The sequence below is a fragment of the Stegodyphus dumicola genome, chromosome 3, assembly GCF_044657685.1.
Source record: "Stegodyphus dumicola isolate Sdum_Otavi_A_Nest chromosome 3, ASM4465768v1".
Lineage (NCBI taxonomy): Eukaryota > Metazoa > Arthropoda > Arachnida > Araneae > Eresidae > Stegodyphus > Stegodyphus dumicola.
This window is the reverse complement of record NC_140770.1, coordinates 53,520,049-53,540,931: the sequence shown is the minus strand read 5'-3', so window position 1 is coordinate 53,540,931 and position 20,883 is coordinate 53,520,049. Positions and strand designations below refer to the sequence as shown.

General features: G+C 34.5%; 1 protein-coding gene and 1 long non-coding RNA gene across 4 annotated transcripts in view; both read left to right on the top strand.

The window, feature by feature from the left end:
• LOC146997986 (uncharacterized) overlaps positions 1-20,883 on the top strand; it is a 199,046-nt gene that overhangs the window by 156,198 nt on the left and 21,965 nt on the right. The gene's annotated exons all lie outside the window — the stretch shown is intronic.
• The window catches only part of LOC118191505 (uncharacterized), a 197,967-nt gene that overhangs the window by 155,119 nt on the left and 21,965 nt on the right, over positions 1-20,883 (top strand). For all 3 annotated transcript variants that reach the window (XM_085812890.1, XM_085812891.1, XM_085812892.1), the window contains 5 exons: positions 10,196-10,298; positions 10,397-10,471; positions 10,636-10,722; positions 15,326-15,482; positions 15,613-15,661. In XM_085812890.1, coding sequence (XP_085669016.1) covers positions 10,196-10,298; positions 10,397-10,471; positions 10,636-10,722; positions 15,326-15,482; positions 15,613-15,661 — 471 coding nt within the window. The remainder of the gene's footprint in view (positions 1-10,195; positions 10,299-10,396; positions 10,472-10,635; positions 10,723-15,325; positions 15,483-15,612; positions 15,662-20,883) is intronic.

The following is a 20,883-nucleotide window of genomic DNA, read 5'->3' as shown; positions in this document are numbered from 1 at the left end:
AGGAAGAACGAAACGGTTACTAAATTTGCTTTATAACAGAATAGATTATAAAATCTAGAAAATCAGAATTTAAAATTACGATGAGAATGCTGTTGATTATGGCGGTCAAATGACGAAACGGTTACTAAATTTGCTTTATAACAGAATAGATTATAAAATCTAGAAAATCAGAATTTAAAATTACGATGAGAATGCTGTTGAGTATGAATGAGTATGAATAAGATATGATATTGTTACGTTATTTTCTTCCTTCACGTTCGTACTGGGTTCGTGTGGATTTGGGATGAATAACGACGACAGCACTTGATGGAATATCGAAACACACTTTATTTACCAATATTAATCAGGAGAGCTCCAAAGTCACGTTTTACAGTCGTCGAAGGTCTACTATACACTCGCTGGAACAATTAGCTACACAGCCCTTCAGGTTCTCCGGCTATAACGGTGGAGGCAGCTTCACTGCAAAGCAACAGAGCACAGCTCCTGACTCTTCGGTTCAGTGGTTGCCGGAGCTTAACACACTCGAACGACGATGCACTAACAGCGATGCACTAAGAGACTCTTCGATGCACTCGATGACCCACTCGGCACTCGCTGCCCGGCTGTCAATTCGATCGACTCCGCACGGACTAAATCGAGACTAACTATCTCGCCCTTACTCTCCGCGTACCAGCAGAGTTTATATAGCTTTCGGCTTGTGTTCGAGAACATTCTGGGCTAAACCGGTAAGAATTCGTTCCAGAAGGTTCTCCATCCGTCCATGGCATATCACCAATATCGTCGCCAAATAAGCGATTTTCGCCAAATGTGGCAACCCTGCCGTCCCTAGCGATTTTATGGCAACCCTAAAACTGCTTTGCGGGGAAGCTATCTTACCGCGCCTGGACATTTCGTAATAATATGAATAAAATATGATTTAGTAGTTTCTGATGAAAAAAAGGATTACAAATAGATGGATTTGAATTGCATCTGGATAATATCATTCCATAAATAACGTAAGACTTAAAAATTTATCTTAGCAACTTGAGTCGTGTATGAGTATTATTTTAGTACGAGTGTAGTAAAACTTCGACAGCCTGGCGCAGCTCTTCGCGGGGCATAATGATGTGTTTCAAACGAGTATATTTGTGGTATTCCTCCCTACTGTCTATTAACTAAGTGTTGAGGAATATAGTGAATTGCTAACCGAATTATCGCTTAAGTCCAGAAACAGAAACGTAAAACTCAAGAAGGGTTAATCACCCTTTATTGCTCAAATTAAAAGTGTATAGACGGTCCCTTTCTCACTACGTACAACAAAGCCTCCACTTGGGTTTAAACTCTAAAATACAAGAAATAAGAACTTAACTAAAGACTAGCTAAAGAGATTTAGCCGAAGCTAACATAGTACTAAGTAGATGGCCCCTAAATATCGAATTAGCTAGTGAAGCTATAAAGGGTCCTGTAGAACCAGTTTAGAAAGACGTGGCTAAAAGGCGCCCGCACGCTAGTCAGAAACTTTGATTTTCTCTCTCTCGAAGTCAGTGGAACTTTATTTAAATACTACTCCTTCTCATTTGCATTAAAAGCGATTCTAAAAACTCATTCTGGTAAGGATCTGTAAGCTGAAATTAGGAGAGATAGGAAAGAAGCTTTAACTTATGAATAACTGTTATAAACTTAGGAAAAACCTTACATATTAATTTTTCATGTAAATAAAAAGAAACCAATACTTCTAATCTTTTGAATTAATTTTCAACCGTTCATTTTAAATATTTATATTAAATAAGTTCGAGGTCAGTGGTTCTCAATTTGCCTTGTGCATCCCTTTCTCCATTGCCGGAAGATCATCCCCTCTTTCCAAAACTCGAAAAACATATTTGATAAGATTTAGATTATCTTTTTAACGTATTTTATAAATTAAACAATAAAAAATATAGTAAATGTTGATAAATATCAAAATTTGAATAAAACTAGTTTTTTTGCATTCGTAAACTAAAACTAAATACTTAACACCTAAAGAAAAGGCTGACCGCTTTCTTCCCCCCTGAAGTAATGAAAGTCTTCCCACCCTCCCGGTTGAGAATTCCTGCTGTATATGACATCAACAAAAAATGCTGTAAAATCTCGTTAATTTCATTTAAAAATATGAAGTTTTTTTTTTTTTTTTTTTTTTTTTTTCCCCAAATCAAAGAAAGAGTTCCTCGAAATACAGTTTAAGAAATTCTTTAACTTGACTAACTGAAAATTTCTCACCTTATTTGACTGATTCTCATTTTGCTATTTTTATTAAGCGTCGAAAACTCAACTATTAGATCGGCAAATTTTCAAAAGCGTTATCGGTATAAAACTGAAAACTGTCTGAAAGCAGCCTTTCTCTTCCTCAGTTAAAGTGTAATTGTTTCGTTCAAATAGTATAAAAAAAAAAAAAAAAAAAAAAAAAAAAAAAAGAGAGAGAGAGAGAGAAAGAGAGTTAAAAAGGCGTCTTGGATCGGAAATCGTAGGAGGATAAAGCGTTTAAAAGAACTTAACTTTGTGCAACGCCAACATTTCGCGACTCCACCAATATATTCTACCTCCGTCCACTTGAACTGTCCTATAACTAGTCGAATATTCAAAGTCTTGCGTGCGTATGGGTTCGTAATTGCACACAGAACCAATCACAGCTCGTTAAAGTTTATTTTCCCAAAAGAAATATTTTACAATTCTGAAACTTTCCACAGAAGCACTTGTGTAGCGCTTCTCAGTATCACGTAGCACAATCAGTAGTTGCCACTTCAAACTACTAAAGAACGTTGAACACAACGCAGTGCAAAGCGCATCTATAAGGTGAAGCACTCACGGAGATCTGAATACTCCGAAGTCAGCTCAGAACTAAAGCTGTCTCCGGTCTCATATAGTTTTTCCCCGGTCGCCGAGAAATCTCTAGTACCTTCAATTTCTCGACGTTGCTGAAATACATATACGGTTAAAGCTATGTGCAAGGTCCGGATATGGTTATAGTTACATATAGGGATTAAGTACAATATCTTTTTTTTTCTAATTTTGCCTATATTTATAGTAACGTTTATAATCTGCAAGTTATTATACATGCAATTTAAACATTTTTTATACAAAATATATGTTATTTAGGATTTTGCAAATATTCTAGAAAATGCTAATCCATTGTAAAACTCTTTCCCATACCTAAATAAATTTTTAAAAATGTCAGAAAAATAGCAGTTAAAATTTATAACGAAATAGCAAAAATAAATCATCAATCATATAGTAAAATGCATATGAAAATTAAATAATGTGCGTGTTTCAGATGTGCATTGTCAAAAAACTAGAACTAGTAAATTTGAGAACAAATACCCTCACAATGTTTGACAACCGAAGTCCTCCGGAAAATGCAGTATGAATATCCTTAGGATGTGAAATTGATGAAGTCCTTAGGATATCTGAGAATCAACATCTTCAGGACATCCTCTCATATTCCGGGACATAGCGACCTAAGACATCCTCAGGATGTTAAATTACGAGGTCCTCAGGACATCTGAGAATCAACATACTCAGGACATCCAAAGTATGTCCCGGGATATTGCGATTTAAATAGGACATCCTGAGGATGTTCTGTGCTATTGGGGGTGGGGGCTTGTTCAATTACAGTATCAGTTACAGTTATACTGAGGCCGGACCCAAGGGTCATCAGATTTTGCGACTCTTGGAGATTTCTCGCCAAATTTGGTGGTAAAAGTTAGTCGCCAAAACCATCGCCAGCTTAGCGATATCTCTCCAATTTAATGAGACTGCCATCAGAGCTTTGTCTTTTCAGATTATACATGTTAGGTTATACAAAAGGTGCTGCAATTTTACATATAATTTCACTAAAATTATTTATGTATATATACAAAATTCGTAAGAGTACAAATAGTCAAGGCCGGCATTTTTGCATTCTTACGAAACGTTATATGGTATAAGGGAAAATAAAAGCTTTGCAATTCTATTAGTAAAACTCTCAAATATATGATTCTAATACTGTCATAAATACCAAAAGTGCCATTCGCTTTTCATTTATATGAATTCCTAGTAATGGTAAAATATATAGCATGTATCTATGTGTCTTGTTCTTAAATATTTCGTACATTAACTGGAATATTTTGAATCTAAAATATTTAAATTACTGCCATGCATTTAAAAATTATTTTTAAAAAATTATCGTTTAATTTTAATTGAGGAAAGAACGAAACCTTTAAGAATTGTTGAAACTGTCTAATAATGTAATTATTTCTGTGGCAGTTGTTCATAATCGTGACAGTATATTTCTATTAAGGAAAACTAGAGTATCTTAAAATTTAATTTACATTAATGTTTATTGCATTAATACTGATTGAAATTTATTTTCATTAAAGTCTTTCGTCATGAATGAAAGATTAAGCTGACATGCACTAAATTGCTTGAGCTTTTGAAAGCAAAAATTATCTATTCTTTTTCTGTTTAATTTTTCACGTTTCTCAACCAGAAAAATTTTTCCTTCTTAACTTCTCAGTCAAACTTGCAATAAAATAATGCGTTCATTCAATCCAGATCATCGTAAGTAATAAATATTTGAATTCCATTTGAATAGTGTATATGTATGACCTAAATTAACCAGAAGGAAAAGAAAGAAAGGAAAAAAAAAAAAAAATACTGGAAAGAAAGGCTGTTCAATTAGTATTAAGTATTAAACCGACCGTAAAGAATTTTTTATTTTGGTCTAACCTCCCAGTTAATTTAGTTTAGTTTTAAACGACTAAAATAATCGAGTTCGTAGACTTAACAAACCATGAAATCGCTTTGGGCAACTTCAAATTCTTCGCATGGTGCTGAGACGTAATAAAAACTTGTTTACTCTTTTTAACACCAGAGGGCGGTTATAATTTCCACCAGAAAAGAAGAGGAAAACATTCAATTAAGAGATTTCCTGGAAAGAAATGAAAAAGAATTTTTTATATCTGTATTATGAAAGACAATTTTTTTGCGTTATATAAAGTTTTCCGTAAAAAGATATGCAACAGAAATTCTGCGTTCCACAATGTATTGTTAAGATTGCGTTTTATTTTTACAGCATCACACTATTTTCGGATAAAAGTGATTGTATCATGTTAATGGCATGTACAAAATCGAGTTTCATTACGTAGAAATTATTAAAATAATGTCCCCACCTTACCTACCCTCCAGTGGGCGAATGCTTTGCAAGTTAAGCGTTCTTCGGGAACCGACGGAAGGCATGTCGAACCGACGGAAGGCATGTCATCGCTGATGTTACCCATGGTTTGCTTAGAGGGCGACCGTATTAAAATGGCGAGAAAACAATAGCTGTGTTCCAGTTTTGAACGAGAACGTCTCGAGAGAATGAGACGAGAATCTCCTATCTTTTTTTCTGCCACCAACCTCTCAACAGGACTTTCGGCTCTGCGGTATTTTAAGTGCCACCATGCCTCACAAGACACTACACTTACGAACAGGTAATTACTCCAAATAGGCACTTACTTAACATTAAAATTACTCCAAGATTTGTTATATACTACTCCAAGACACTATGCACTAATATACATGCCCTCTCCGGGATTCGAAACCTGGGCCCAGACTATGGCGGCTGGCTTGCTGAATACTTTTCTACATAGTTGTCACTTCTGTCGATGCTTTTTTTTTTTTTTTTAAGAAAGAGGAAGTTTACAGATTGTTCGTAGGAATAGCGACCACGAAATCCAACTTTGGCTCCTCAAGAATCAATGCTTCGATCTCCAACATAATCTTCTGATTTATCACACGAGATTTTTTTCACGAAAAGCGAAGCTCCTGCACATAAAAATTATGTGACCAGAAATGACTTCGTAGGCTGTTCAAAAAAGGACTGTATATATATCAGGGATTCTCAAACATTTTTTTCATCGACCCATTCCGTGTGAATGGGTATTTTCCCTTACATTTTCCTCTGTAATATACAGTATGCAACATAATCATAATACAAATATCTGCATATAAATAACTCAAAGATAACAATTTGTTGGGAAATTTACATTCCCCTTTGCGTCTGCGCAGTGTTGAAGAGATGAAAAATTATATAATCCCGTAGAAGCGAAGAAACGTGTGAAAACTGTGTGCCATCCCGATGTGCCTATCCGGTATGTGTGTTGTCTTGGTTATTGGCTTAACCGTGATTCTGTCCAGCATGAAGCAGTGACGTATTGATACAGTATTTTTTGTATGGCATAAAACTGCTTAATTTAATTCTTAGAATCACGTTTGCTGAAAATATTCAACCTTTTTCTTGCTTTCTGTGTATTGACATTAGGTTATTTCAAAGCGGGAAACTTGAAAAATGTGCAGTACCCTCGCCGGGACTCGAACCTCGGTCCTCTCGAACACGCGCCGAGTGTGCTGGCTATTACACCACGAAGGTATGCTAAGAAGGCGGGAGAAATACCTTATATCCGTTGTAAATTATTGATTTGACTACAGCTTGCTTTTGCTAGGTAAGATAGGGAAAGCCAATCATTTTGGTTCGGTAACAATTTTCATTAAGATGTTTCTTTCAGAGAACTTGTTAGTTACAAAACTTAGCGTCTCCTTCTGTTTTCAATCTTGAACGCCCTCCTTCACTGCAGTCAATTCTTTTTACATTATAATATGTTTTTTTTAATATTATTGGTTTTTAAAATATATTAAATATTTTTAGTGTTTTCGCCTTATATTTATTTTACATAATTTCTTCCTTACTATATGTTATAACTTTATATCTAAATAATTGAGTATCAGTTTTTTTAATAAACATTTTATAATAAACGGAATTTTGAGCATGCCGAAACATTGACAGTGCATATGCTATCGTTGCCCTTCAATCGACCCCTTGATCGTCATCGACCTACTTGACAATTTAATTGACCCCCAATACTGACTCTTTGGAAGCTTAAATGATGAAGAACGATTTTGGCGAGTTTTACAAAGCATCAGTCATAAGAAATAGCGGGATGTCAGCTATGCTTATGTTATAAAATGTCGAATAACTAAGATTTAAAAAAAAAAAAAAAAAAGTTAACAAAGAAACTAAAGTATTTCCTTGGAATAAAACAGGCATTTTGACCTTCCCGAATAGGTCCTGATTGCTAACTTTTTCAATTTTTATTTAGCAACTGATTAGAAAATAAGGTATTATTAAGTAAGTAGTTTATTTCTTTCTATTTTCAGAGATTAAAACCATTCTATTAGCGTTTTCCTCAAGTGTAAGATAAATACGAGCCAGTTTCTCTTAGAAAGTTTCCCACAAAAATATACCATCCCTCAGATAGCATCGTATGCTTTGCTGTATCCAGTAACGTAATCTAAGATAGGGAAGAAAATGTGCAAGTAAATACCCTAAGTGTAGATTTCCTTATTATTAGGTTAATTGGAAGTTAACCTAATAATTCCTTATTATTAGGTTAATTGGAGTCGTTAGGTTAATTGGAAGCAGAAAAGATGAAAAATATGCAACCGCCTTCGCCGGGAATCGAACCACGGACCTCTGGAATACCGGCCCAGCGTGCTACCGTTACACCACGAAGGCACGCTAGGGAAGTGGGAGCAGTACCTTATAATAGGAATAGCGTAAGTGGGTTCATTTGAAAAAAGAGTTGTAATGCATCTCAGTTCCAAAATTTTGAATTTATAAATTAATGGTAATATGTTAATTAAGGAATAATATTTAACCTAGCTATTAAAAAGCCTCCAGATTCTTATCGACTCTAGATCAGTGGTTTTCAACCTTTTGACTAAAGCGTACCACTTAAACAAAAAATGAAAACCTCTAGTACCACCACTACAAAGTACTACTATAACCACCACCCTTAAAGAAAGCTTAGGTCACATAAATTTACCAGTGTGAAAGAAAAAACTCAATCACGATGTTGGGGTTTTAATTTTTGAATTTAATAGTTAAATTACGTCCAAATGGGCGTTTTTTTTTTTTAACATTTTGTGTGTTACCTTTATTTATTAAATATCATGTTTAACCATAAAATTCAGTTCAATAGCAACGTCACAAAATAATTTTAAAATGAGCCTATCTTTAGAATTTCCGATACACAGTTCCGCGCGCTGGAGATAAAAATGTTTTTGTTTTTCCCCGTAGAGAGTTGCCATTGCTCGCTTTGAAATCCTTGAGTTTGTTAATCAAAAATTCGTTAAAGTTTTATAAAATATGAAATCGATCAAAAAACAAATTCCAAATTTTTCAAATTTGATCTTCCACATGCCCATATTCGTAGGAGGAAAACGTCATTCAAAATTCGATGGCTCTATGCACTTTAGTTTTATCATAATGCGAAAAATATGCATACATTTATGTAGATTTTTCATTATTTAATTTCTTCAAATATAATGCAGGACTCTAACATTCGGTGGCAACAGTTTGAAAAGTGAAACGGGCATTTATAGTGATTCAACGCAAAAGCGCAAAACGAACACAATAGTGCTTCAGGGACAAAGCCCCTTTGGACTAATAATATATAAAACATAAATATGAAACGAGCACTTGAAGAATATATAAAAAAATAAACCGGAAATAAATAATAAAAAAAATGTGAGTTTTCAGATTGCACATTGCGCCCAAAGAAGTTTTTTTTAACGTTTTGTTTGTTTTCTTTATTTATTAAATATCATGTTCTTTGCACTTAAACCATAAAATTCAATTGAACAGCAATATCGCATTATAAATTTAGAACGATTATATCTTTAAAATTCCCCCGAATATCAGTCTCACGCGCTGGAGATATTTTTTTTTTTTTCGTACAGTATTGTCATTCCTCGCTTTGAATTCGTTGAGTTTCTTAATCAAAAATTCTTTAATTTCTGACAAAATATGAAATAGCTAATAAAACAAATTCCAAACTAGGGCTTCCAGATGCCCATATTCGGTGGAAGAATACGTTATTCAAAATTTTATGGCTCTAGGTACCCGTTGTTTTATTATTATGTGAGAAACATATATACATTTATGCATATTCTTCATTATTTAATTTCTTTGAATATAATACAGGGCTGTAATATTTGGTGGCAACAGTTTGAAAATGAATCAACGCAGAACGTGAATCGACGCAAAATGGCAAAACGGAATAGCCTTCGGAGCTAACGCTCCTTTGGGCTAACAATGACATTTTTCTTTGATAAAAAAGTTTCACTAGCGAACATGCATTCGTATTTAAAAAAAAATAAACATAATTTAACTTCTAAGAGAAATGGATAAGTTTGGCACCGCCGATCCATAATCCATGATTCCAGAAAATCGGCTTTGTCATTTTTTCAGCTTCTGGTTCAACTTATCAGTGCGAGGCAAATGTTTTCGCACGTGAAATTTATTTTAAGAACAAAAGCAGCTTAACTACCGAAAATTTAGATACGTCTTGATGACTAGCCATTAGCCAGATCCGACTATAAATTCACGTTAGAAGTTCAACATCAGAGGAGGAATTGGTATTGAGGAGTAAAATGAAGTTAATTCAGTTATGTTTATTTTTATAATAATTTTAATTTTTATGTTGAAGTTTAAAGCTTATTGTAATTATTTTCTCAATAAAATTTATCCTATTATTCACCAAGAAAAACTGTTCTGAAATGAAAATACCATTGACCCGAAACATCTCAAGACACTCATTTTGGATGATTTTGACCCTCAGCCAAAAAAAAAAGGGGGGGTTGCCAATGCCTGATGTACAAAAACTCTTCAGTATTACACAGACGTAGTGGCCTGACAAATTTCTAATACAGTCTTTATTATAATCAGCGAAGAAATTTCTTTGGTGAATTTAATAACCTGATTTCAAACTGGTATTATGTTTGGCTTTCAAGCATCTCTAATTTGGGAATTTACTTTACTTTAAATTATTAAATAATCGTCTTATACTGTCGTCATATAAATTAATAAACAATTTCATCGTACCTAGCATTAGAGTACTGTCCTGTAAATTTATGATTGTTAGCATTACAAACTGCTGTTATGTTAAGAAATTAAACTTAAAAAAAGAGCAATTATAGAAATGTAACTTTTTTTTTTTTTTTTTTTTTAATACATTCTGTTTTACAGTTCATAAAATTTTGAATAGCTACAGAGTGCAGCATAAAAGTAGAATCCGAAATTGAGTTTCGAAATTTAAAAAAAAAATTAACGGTAATGAAATGAATAATTAAATAAATGTCTAAAGATTTCTTTTCCTTTCAGAGTCGTGAGTACGTGCCATGACGAGGCTTCGAAATTTATTTACATATTGTCACGAGGGAAAAGAAATTACTTGTTAAGCGACGATTTTTTCCCAATGATGCAGGTAAGAATTAATATTTAAAATTATATCTTGTAATTGCTTTTAAAAGCTTTTATATTCATGTTTGTCTACACTTTTATATAATAACGAATTATTTTTAGGATGTAATTGATTCCCACCCTGGTTTAACGTTCCTGAAAGAAGCTACGGAATTCCATTCAAGATATATACACACGGTAAATTGTTTTATGTTCTTCCACTAGATGGCAGCACTATACATACTTTGAATAAAAATTTTTAGAAAGACCTTTTTACCTTTGCTATTGCTTTTTTTACTCTTGCTTTCAGTAAAATTTTTAAATCTGTGAAGTACTCAGCTCATTTCTTATTATGTTTGTAGGTTATTGCAAGGATATATTACTGTGTTAATAGGTCTTGGAGCGGGCGAATCACTGCTCCTGAGCTCAGAAAAAGTAATTTTTTACAGGTAAGCTTAACGAAAAATTCTGTCAGAAATGTTCTTTAATTATGTAATTAGAAAATTATAATTATCGAAGTTTTTTAAATAAGATAAATATGATTAGTTAGCTACAGCTTCTGATATCTGATTATTCAATGGAAAAGGGCCAGCTCCAAATATTTCGTACCGTGGGTAAAACAGCGAAAAAATAAAATAAAATTTGTCTAGCTTAAATAGGATTTTGAGATTGGTGCCACGTTCAGCGACATAAAATAATAATTACTAATTAAAATAAATATAATTACAGTGCAATAAAACGTAAAGCTATAAATAAAAATTTAATAAATTATTCAATTTATGATAATCGTTTAATAGTTTAAAAGAAATCTGATGTGTACACCACATGGTTTCCTTGTACGGAATATTAAATTATACGCATTTTTTCTTGCATTTCATCTAAACATATTGAATTAACAGTTAACGAATTTTGAATTAAATCTACATCATCGATAGCGCATAAACCACAATAGAATAAATGCGCTGTTTAAAGTTCAATATATTAATTTACCATAGCAACACTGTGGCGCTAGGTTCACTTAGCAGCGTTGCGTCTCAATCATTTTATAATTCAGAGTGCACAATTATATCATCTGAAGAATTGCCACAAGTTCTGTTCAAATAGTATAATAAATCTAAAACGATGTATAAAAGAAATTACACAAATATAAAAGAAACAGTTTTTCACAGATGATTCAACCTCGCTTACGCAATGGGCATGCGCTGCTAATTAATTCAATTCTCACTTCGCGGCAAGGCAGAAATACATAAAAATTCAAAATATTTTCTTTAAAAATTGAAAGATATAGAAAAGCATAAAACACCAAGTACTGTTAAAACAATTAAAAATTTTTAAAAGTCATTTCGTTTTTCTACAGTCCTGTCTTTTAATATAAGATATTTGAAGAGCTCTTTTACGAAAAAACCGAAAAGGAAAAGCATTATTAGTTCAAACGAGCAGTTTGCCCAGAAGGACTATTAATTTCGTTTTGGCATTTTGCGCTGATTCACTACAAACTTTGTTTCACTTTTCAAATTGTTGCCACCGAATATTATCTTCCTCTATTAGTTTTAAAGAAATTAAGTAATGAAGACTCTGCATAAATGTATGGTACGTAGAGCCATCGAATTTTGAATAACGTAATCCTGCTGCGAATATTGGCATCTGGAAGCCAAAATTGAAACTTGGAATTTGTTTTAGTATCGATTTCATATTTTGTAAAACTTTAACGGATTTTTTAATTAACGAACTCAAGGATTTCAAAGCGAATAATGGCAACGTTGTACAGAAAAAAGCATTTTTATCTCCAGCGCGCGAGAGTCTGTATCGAAAATTCTAAAGATATGCCCAATTTAAAATTATTTTGCGATATTGCTCTTAAACTAAATTTTATGGTTTAAGTTTGAAGAACGTAATATTTGTTAAATAAAGATAACACACAAAATGTTTAAAAAACACCCCTTTGGCCAAAATTTAAAATCTGAAACCTTTCAGATTTTTTTTAATGTTTGTTTTATGAAATGACTGTATGAAAGTATTACTTTATTAATGAAACAGCGTACAAATTTAAGATGGATTTATCAGTACGTCTTGACTGAGAAGGAGTTTGCAATAAAAGAAAATTAAGTCAGTATCTGCAGTAATTTCAAAAAAAAAAAAAAAAAAAAAAAAAAAAAAAAAAAAAAACTCATTTATGTCCATCCTCAATACGAAGCGGTGGATATATTACTGCATGCACTTATCTTTCGTCTGCGGTGATGAAATGCCGAGACATGCCTCTGGGAGCTAACATTCTACACATTCATTTTTCACTGATGCAGGATACCTGCTGTTTATTCTGATTTTTAAATACGTGAAAGGGTACAAAAAGTTACTTGATGATTTTCGTCAGTCAATAAAATCTTTTCAGAAAGTCTTTAGAATCTTTTGCGTTGTATTTTTCAAAATTTATTTTTGATATATTTTCAGATCGTGATTTATCATAATCCTAAAAATAAATCAACTCTTCCGCTTTCTGAATCACTTAAAAAAAAAAAAAAAAAAAGTTCTTAGTCACCGAAAAATGTTTATCTGCACTCGTAAGTGATTAAAAAAGCGCTTAAAGTTACTATTTTTATATTTCTTTCCATGTGTGCATGTATGTGTAATGCCTTAACGTAACACTGCTGATAAAAATTATGTGATAAAAATGTTTTAGTTTAAATTTGTATAAGCTAATACTGTGTAGGATCATATTAACTCAAATAAACTCTGAATATGAAATTTACACCTTAATTTTAAATATTATACTTGTGTTGAATTGTGCAAATATTTTAATGTACACTGCGCCGCCCCCGTCCCAAAATGGACAGTTCTAAATCTCCCGTTCTACTGGGCCAATGGACGAAATTCAACTTGCGTTTTTCATGTCTCGAAAGCGCGACTTTGGATATGTATTAGATTTATATATAGCACCATTCTAATATAAGTATTTTGAGACAAAATCGGACTTTTTCTGAAGTAACATACCAATTTTTTTCTATAGTTCCATTCTACGACTCAAATTACGCCAAACTACCAAGTTCTGTAAAAATCGCACGAGTAGTTTTTAAAAAATTAGCTCTGAAAATTTTAGCTCCTCAATGTTAATTGAGTTTGGTATATATTTATTAATCTGTGTTTTTTTTATGAAACTTATTTGATTCTTCCTTTCACATTTCGAAATTCAGGTTCATTCCAAATAAAATTTACCCGTTTACGTGAATTTATATATTGGCGCATTTTGAAATTTGGCATACTTGTTCAAAGCGATAAAACATCAAATGTGGTTTAGACACTTTTCTAAAACTATTTGAAAGTAAGAACAATTTGACTTTTTTCCGCTCATGCACAATGTAAAAAGGTAGGAACGAGGTACCTTTTTTTCCTCTCCGGCAAAATGGAAGGGGTTGCCATATATTAAGAAGTTCGCCAAGTGAATTATTTAGTTTGCGCCAAGGTAAAATTTTTGAATTTCTCCGTAAATTTCGCACCAAATTTTACAAAATTTACTATCTAGGCATAATTTGAGTCGTAGAATTGAAATATGAAAAAAAAATGGTATGTTATTTCAGAAAAAGTCCGATTTTGCGTCAAAATTAGAACAATGCTATATATAAATCTAATATATATCCTAAATCGCGCTTTCGGGACATGGAAAACGCAATTTGAATTCTTTTTTTTCCTCCAGCAGTGTACCTCAAAGTAAATAGTGGTTCATACATTTAATGTTAAAAGGTTGAATAAAGTAATTTTTAGAAATAGGTCGTCACTATCCTCAGTTTAGTATTTCTCCTAGATGTACAGTACAGAAGTATGATCTTGCTATGAAATATGATATTTGAATCTCTATAAATATTTTCTCTCTTAAAACTCAGCTTGGAAAGTGCTAACGCAGCCTTCTTTGCATTGTTTACTTTTATAAATATTGCATGTGGCTTTTTACATTGCATCCTCCATGCCGTTTGTGTTCAGACAAAATTTTTTATATCTCTGAGTGGCTAATAAAAGGCGAATGCAGTTTAATTACAATTTTAATCATTTATGTTGTTTACGTGGCAACGCAAAATAAAATAATTCTGCTGTGTAATTGCAGTCGTGTTATGACTGACAGAATATAATAGAGTGATAAAATAATAATAAATTATAGCCCAAAGGAGCGTTAGCCCAGAAGGGCTATTAGTTTCAAAACGGGATTTTGCTTTGAATCACTAGAAAAGTCTGAATCATTTTCCATATTGTTGCCACCAAATATGATCGCTCTGTATTATATTAAAAGAAATTAAATAATGAAAATTGGCGTGAATGTATGCATGTTTTTCATATTGTGAAAAACAACGTTACCTAAAGCCATCCAGTTATGAATAACGTAGTCCTCCACCCGAATATGGACATATGGAAGCCCGATTTTAAATTTTGAATTTGTTATATTATCGATTTCATATTTTGTAAAACTTTAACGAATTTTTCATTAAAAGGATTTCAAAGCGAACAATGGCAATGTTGTACAGAAAATACATTTTTATCTCTAGCGCGTGAGACTGTGTATCGAAAATTCTAAAGATATGCTCATTTTAAAATTGTTTTATGATATTGCTGTTGAATTGAATTTTATGGTTTAAGTCCAAAGAACATAATATTTAATAAATATAGATAACACACAAAACGTTAAGAAAAGTCCTTTTGGGCATAACGTAAAATTTGATTTTCTTAAAGTCTTCACATGCAACTGTTTAAACTGCCGTTCCACACCAAACCCCGCAAGCGCGCGAGACTGTTTATCGTAAATTCTAAATATAGGCTATTTTTAAATACTTTTAGTCCAAAGGAACATTATCCCAAATGCTCTCGAAACATGTATGTGTATATAAGTGAAAAAAACGCCCCTCTAAGCGTAATATAAAATATCTGTATATAATATCTGAATAATATATATAATGTCTGAAAAACCTTCAAATATATTTTTTAATTTTATATCCTTAATTTTTTTAATTTATTGTATATTTGTTCGGTATTTATTTTTTATGTCTGTTCACTTCTGTTATAAATTTGCAGGTATTAGCTACTCTTGAAGAGGAAGAAGATATCAATCAGATAACAGACTATTTCTCATATGAACATTTTTATGTAATCTATTGCAAGTTCTGGGAACTAGACAAGGATCATGATCTGTATATAGACCAAAACGATCTTAAGCTTCACAGCGGAGGAGGTAAGAATTTTTTTTAAAAGTATTGCAATTCAAATTTCCGTTTTTTTTTTTTTTTGGGGGGGGGACAACTATTTTTTGGAACTATTTAAAAATTTTTCATTCTAATTTCATACTTCTTTGTTGTTTTTAGCTTTGTCTGCAAGAATTATTCAGAGGATATTTTCTGGAGCTGTCACCAGGTAGAATATTGTGATTCTGTTTTTCATTTTTCCTGTTACTTTATAGTCTGATTTTTTTTAATTTTTTTTTTATTCCGTCAGAATGTGGTATCTAAGAATCTGCACTCATATTTTCCTAGAGCTAGCACTCATATTCAGTTTAGTCTTACACGAATCATCTCACATGTTTTAACTAAATACATTTTCTTGCTTTACACTACATAGAAATTTAATAAAACAGCTGCCGTAACGAACACTGTAATTTTTAAATTACTCTTTAAATTACTCTTCGAAGTTGTCAAAATCAAAAAAGGCTTAGTATTTTTATTTATTTATGTAAATAAAACACGTGATTGAATTATAAAGTACTTTCTAGAATAAAAATGTATTTAAAAAAATAATAATAACCTAAATGGTTCCAGATTTTAAGTAACGTCCAAAGGATCATTTTTTTAACATTTTGTCTGTTACTTTTATTTATTAAATATCACGTTGTTCGCACTTAAACCATAAAATTAATTTCAAGAGCAATATCGCAAAATAGTTTTTAATTGAGCATATCTTTAGAATTTCCGATACAGAGTCTCGCGCGTTGGAGATATTTTTTTTTTTTTTTTTTTCTGTACAACGTTGCCATTGCTCGCTTTGAAATCCTTAAGTTTGTTAATCAAAAATTCGCTAAAGTTTTATAAAATATGAAATCGATAAGATAATAAAACAAATTCCAAATTTCAAATTTGGGCTTCCGCATGCCCATATTCGTAGGAGGATTACGCCGTTCAAAATTCGATGGCTCTATGTACCGTTGTTTTAGAACAATGCGAGAAATATACATACATTTATGCAGATTTTTCATTATTTAATTTCTTCAAATAGAATGTAGGACTCTAACATTTGCTAGCAACAGTTTTATTCAACAGATAACATTTGCGAACATTTATAGTGAACCAACGCAAAATCGCAAAATGAAAACAATAGTCCTTCAAGAACAAAGCCCATTTGGACTAAAAATAGATCAATTTAATAGTGATCAGGTGCAATAGTTAAATCAAGTTAAGGAAGGTATGAATTTCAGTTATTAACTAATGCGTTATTAATGCGAGTATTTTATGATTTTTTTATGACAAATGCTGTATTCTGAGCAATATTGAAATTATAGTATTAAGATACATTTTTGAGATAAATAAATTTCTTCTGATTGTTTTTTGAGTTACTTTTTCTTTTCAGTTGTTTAATATATATACATGTGTGTGTGTAAAATATAAAATAGGAAAGACCAATTCGCATACAGCTATTTAAATTCTTAATTTTAATTAAGTACATCCCCTCTTCCAAGAACACGTCAAAATGTTCAACATTAACACAACCGATGAAAAGCTTATCCACTTTGGGTCCATACTCTAGCAAGAACGTGTAGTGTGTAGTGTAATGCTTGCAGTTGCTTTTGTGTTTCTCTTCTGGATGTGATGAAGATTATCAGTTCTTTCAATGTAAATCTCATTTTTTACAAAACTCCAAAGGAAGAGGGCTAGTGGGGTAAAACCAGGACCTCTTGCTAACCATAGGTCAAGTCATTTTCTGTTAATTTACCATTCTGGAAGTCGATAATTTTATCTTATTTTGCACATGAATCGTGAAGTGGAACAACGCGCCATCTTGTTGAAGGTCTTCTGTTCCATGTCTTACGTTTTCATTTGTTCGATATGTCTGAATGAAAAAGATGTATACCGATATGGCTGAAAGTAGGTAGAAAACACAATCGTCCAAATTCAAGTCTGACAGGTTATGATAAGTGCCGACAAGTGGTTACCACATTTTAGTTCTCACACTCCCTCAAAGATTTTCGGATCAATAAAACATGAAAAATCAGCCGCACCCTCACCAGAAATCAAAACATGAATCTTTCAGTTGCTAAATGGATGTTATAACAACGTGTATGGAGGAATGCCGTAATTTTTATACAAAGAAATCTAAAATAATTTCATAAAATATAAGTAATATAATCTCCAAAAAAAGTCATAGAAACTTTAGTAGTTGTAGTTCTGATACAAAAGAGATATTCTTGTGAAATTATACTGCTTGCGATTTAGTCACCAGCATTGTATGGAACCCGTTGCCATTCATGTAGAGGTTGTAGTATATATGTATTAGCAACACCTGTCTTGTCTTTTGTATGGTCTGAATGAAGCGATCTGTGGACTGAAGATCCTCAGAAGTAATTCAAATGCGAATTCTTCTTAGAAAACCAATCTTAATCACCGGAGCTCAAGTTTAAAGAATATGATGCACTTTCATCCTAGCAAAGAAATCAGATAAAAGTTGTATGATATACACTGGTGTGCAAAAATTAAGGACGAAGTCGAAAAATTAGCATATCAGCTGAACGAAGAGGCAGAGCGGACAGAAAGACCAATCAGGAGATTAAGTAAGGTGATGTACGGTAGCACATGCGCAGATATGCAGGTAGACATAATGGGGGAGTGTCTGAGTAGTGTAAAGCATGTTGTCGGTGTAAGATCAGTATTTCTGGCAAAGAGATCGCACGCCGTATAGCAGTTAAAATCACACCGAGTTGCTGCCTCAGCGAGAAATTAAGTAAGTGTTTTCACAGCACCTCGTAGCCATTTTCTGCATATCCAACATCTTCGCTGATGTTATTGTTGCTAATACTCACTCATCTACATATAGTCAGCCCAAGCCCACGAAATTCCTCGTGGCAAGCAGCGCAAGTTTACGCCTGCCGTTGGCAACAGCCTTGATGGACAGTGCGATTTAACTCCGTTCCGTTCCCAATTTTGGCGGAGAGCACCCTTGCGAGACTGTTTTCCCTACCACCAACCTCTCGAGAGGACATTCGGCTCACCGCATATTTAGAGTGCTCCAATGCTGCACGGACACTATAGATTTCCAAGCATTCATGCTTTCTCCGCTTAGGCACGGCAGTCGACGCGCTAACCACAGTACTGGCTGTGCGCGGCATAATTGCAAGCTATTGAACTAATACATGTGACCTAAGCGAGAAGCGCTTGTTTCGTTTCCATACCATACCGTATACGAAGCGATGTTGCAATTATGCACATGTCATCGCACAGTAGCTGCCGAAGTCATCGCACATGAAGCTGCCGAAGTCATCGCACATTATGCACCATGTCATCGCACAGTAGCTGCCGAAGAACTCTTAGAGAGTGAGGATATTGAACGTATGGATTGGCCGGCACGATCTTCGGATCTCATTCCGATCGAGCATGTATGGGATTTTCTAGGCAGACGCTTGGCAGCTCGTACCTTACCACCAGTAACGATTCCGGAGCTTCGATTGGCGCTGCAAGACGAATGGGCAGCAATGCCTCAACAACTCATTGACACCCTCATTCTCATGAATAATCAATCTGTTAGACGACATCTGGATGCTTTTACCCGAGGTCGAATCATTGGGAAGTTGGAGAAAGGCCGCAGTGTGACAAGTGTGGCTGCAGAGTTCGGAATTGCTCACAGCATCGTTTCACGACTTTGGAGACAATTTCAAACTACGGGAACAGCTATCCGGGGGTTTAGTAGTGGTCGTCCACGAGGAACCACACCCGCAGATGACCGGTATATTGCCTTACAGGCCAGAAGAGCAGGCGGCAGACAGCAGCAGAAATCGCTAGAGACACGACACAGGCGACTGGACGATCGATATCGCGTTTTACCGTGGCCAGAAGACTGCACGGTGGTGGTCTGTTTGCACGACGCCCTGTACGGTGTGTACCTCTAACGCCTGCCCATCGGAGAAGGCGTTCTCTGTGGTGCCAGGAACACCGGAATTGGAGAGACAATGAATGGGGACGAGTACTCTTTACAGATGAGAGCAGATTCAGTCTGAGTAGCGATTCTCATCGCATACTCATCTGGAGATAGCGGGGAAGCCGCAATCATCCCTCGAACATCATTCAAAGGGACAGGTATGGAGGTGGCGGTGTTCTCGTTTGGGGAGGCATCATGCTTGGTAGTCGTACAGACCTTCACATCTTCGACGCAGGTTCAGTCAACGGGACCCGTTATTGTAACGAGATTCTTCTTCCATATGTGCATCTTTTTAGAGGCGCTATGGGTCCGCAGTTCCTTTTCATGGACGACAATGCACCATGTCATCGCACAGTAGCTGCCGAAGAACTCTTAGAGAGTGAGGATATTGAACGTATGGATTGGCCGGCACGATCTTCGGATCTCATTCCGATCGAGCATGTATGGGATTTTCTAGGCAGACGCTTGGCAGCTCGTACCTTACCACCAGTAACGATTCCGGAGCTTCGATTGGCGCTGCAAGACGAATGGGCAGCAATGCCTCAACAACTCATTGACACCCTCATTCTCAGCATGGGCAGACGCTGTGAAACCTGCCTAGCAGTCAGGGGAGATCATATCCCCTATTAAAGACCGGATGTTTCTTGCTGGACACCCATCACAGGGATGTTTCGGCCTTCAGTCGCATTGCTCTCCGTGCTACTTTTTCAATAAAGCTTCTTTTTATTTCTCTGATTTCTCTTTTAGTAAGTGTTGCTTACATTACTCATGTCCTTACGTATTGGGGATCTTACGGTATTAAATGTGTTGATTTGGAAAGCTTTTGTACAAAGTTATATTGAAAAAACCGTCTCGTCCTTAATTTTTGCACACCAGTGTATACTAGAGCATTATCCTGAGAATGATGAATTCTCAAGATAATGCTCTGTAGTATTGTTCCATTAGCGTTTCACTCTTGTCTTGTGCAATTAAGTAAGTGTTTTCACAGCACCTCGTAGCCATTTTCTGCATATCCAACATCTTCGCTGATGTTATTGTTGCTAATACTCACTCATCTACATATAGTCAGCCCAAGCCCACGAAATTCCTCGTGGCAAGCAGCGCAAGTTTACGCCTGCCGTTGGCAACAGCCTTGATGGACAGTGCGATTTAACTCCGTTCCGTTCCCAATTTTGGCGGAGAGCACCCTTGCGAGACTGTTTTCCCTACCACCAACCTCTCGAGAGGACATTCGGCTCACCGCATATTTAGAGTGCTCCAATGCTGCACGGACACTATAGATTTCCAAGCATTCATGCTTTCTCCGCTTAGGCACGGCAGTCGACGCGCTAACCACAGTACTGGCTGTGCGCGGCATAATTGCAAGCTATTGAACTAATACATGTGACCTAAGCGAGAAGCGCTTGTTTCGTTTCCATACCATACCGTATACGAAGCGATGTTGCAATTATTAAAGT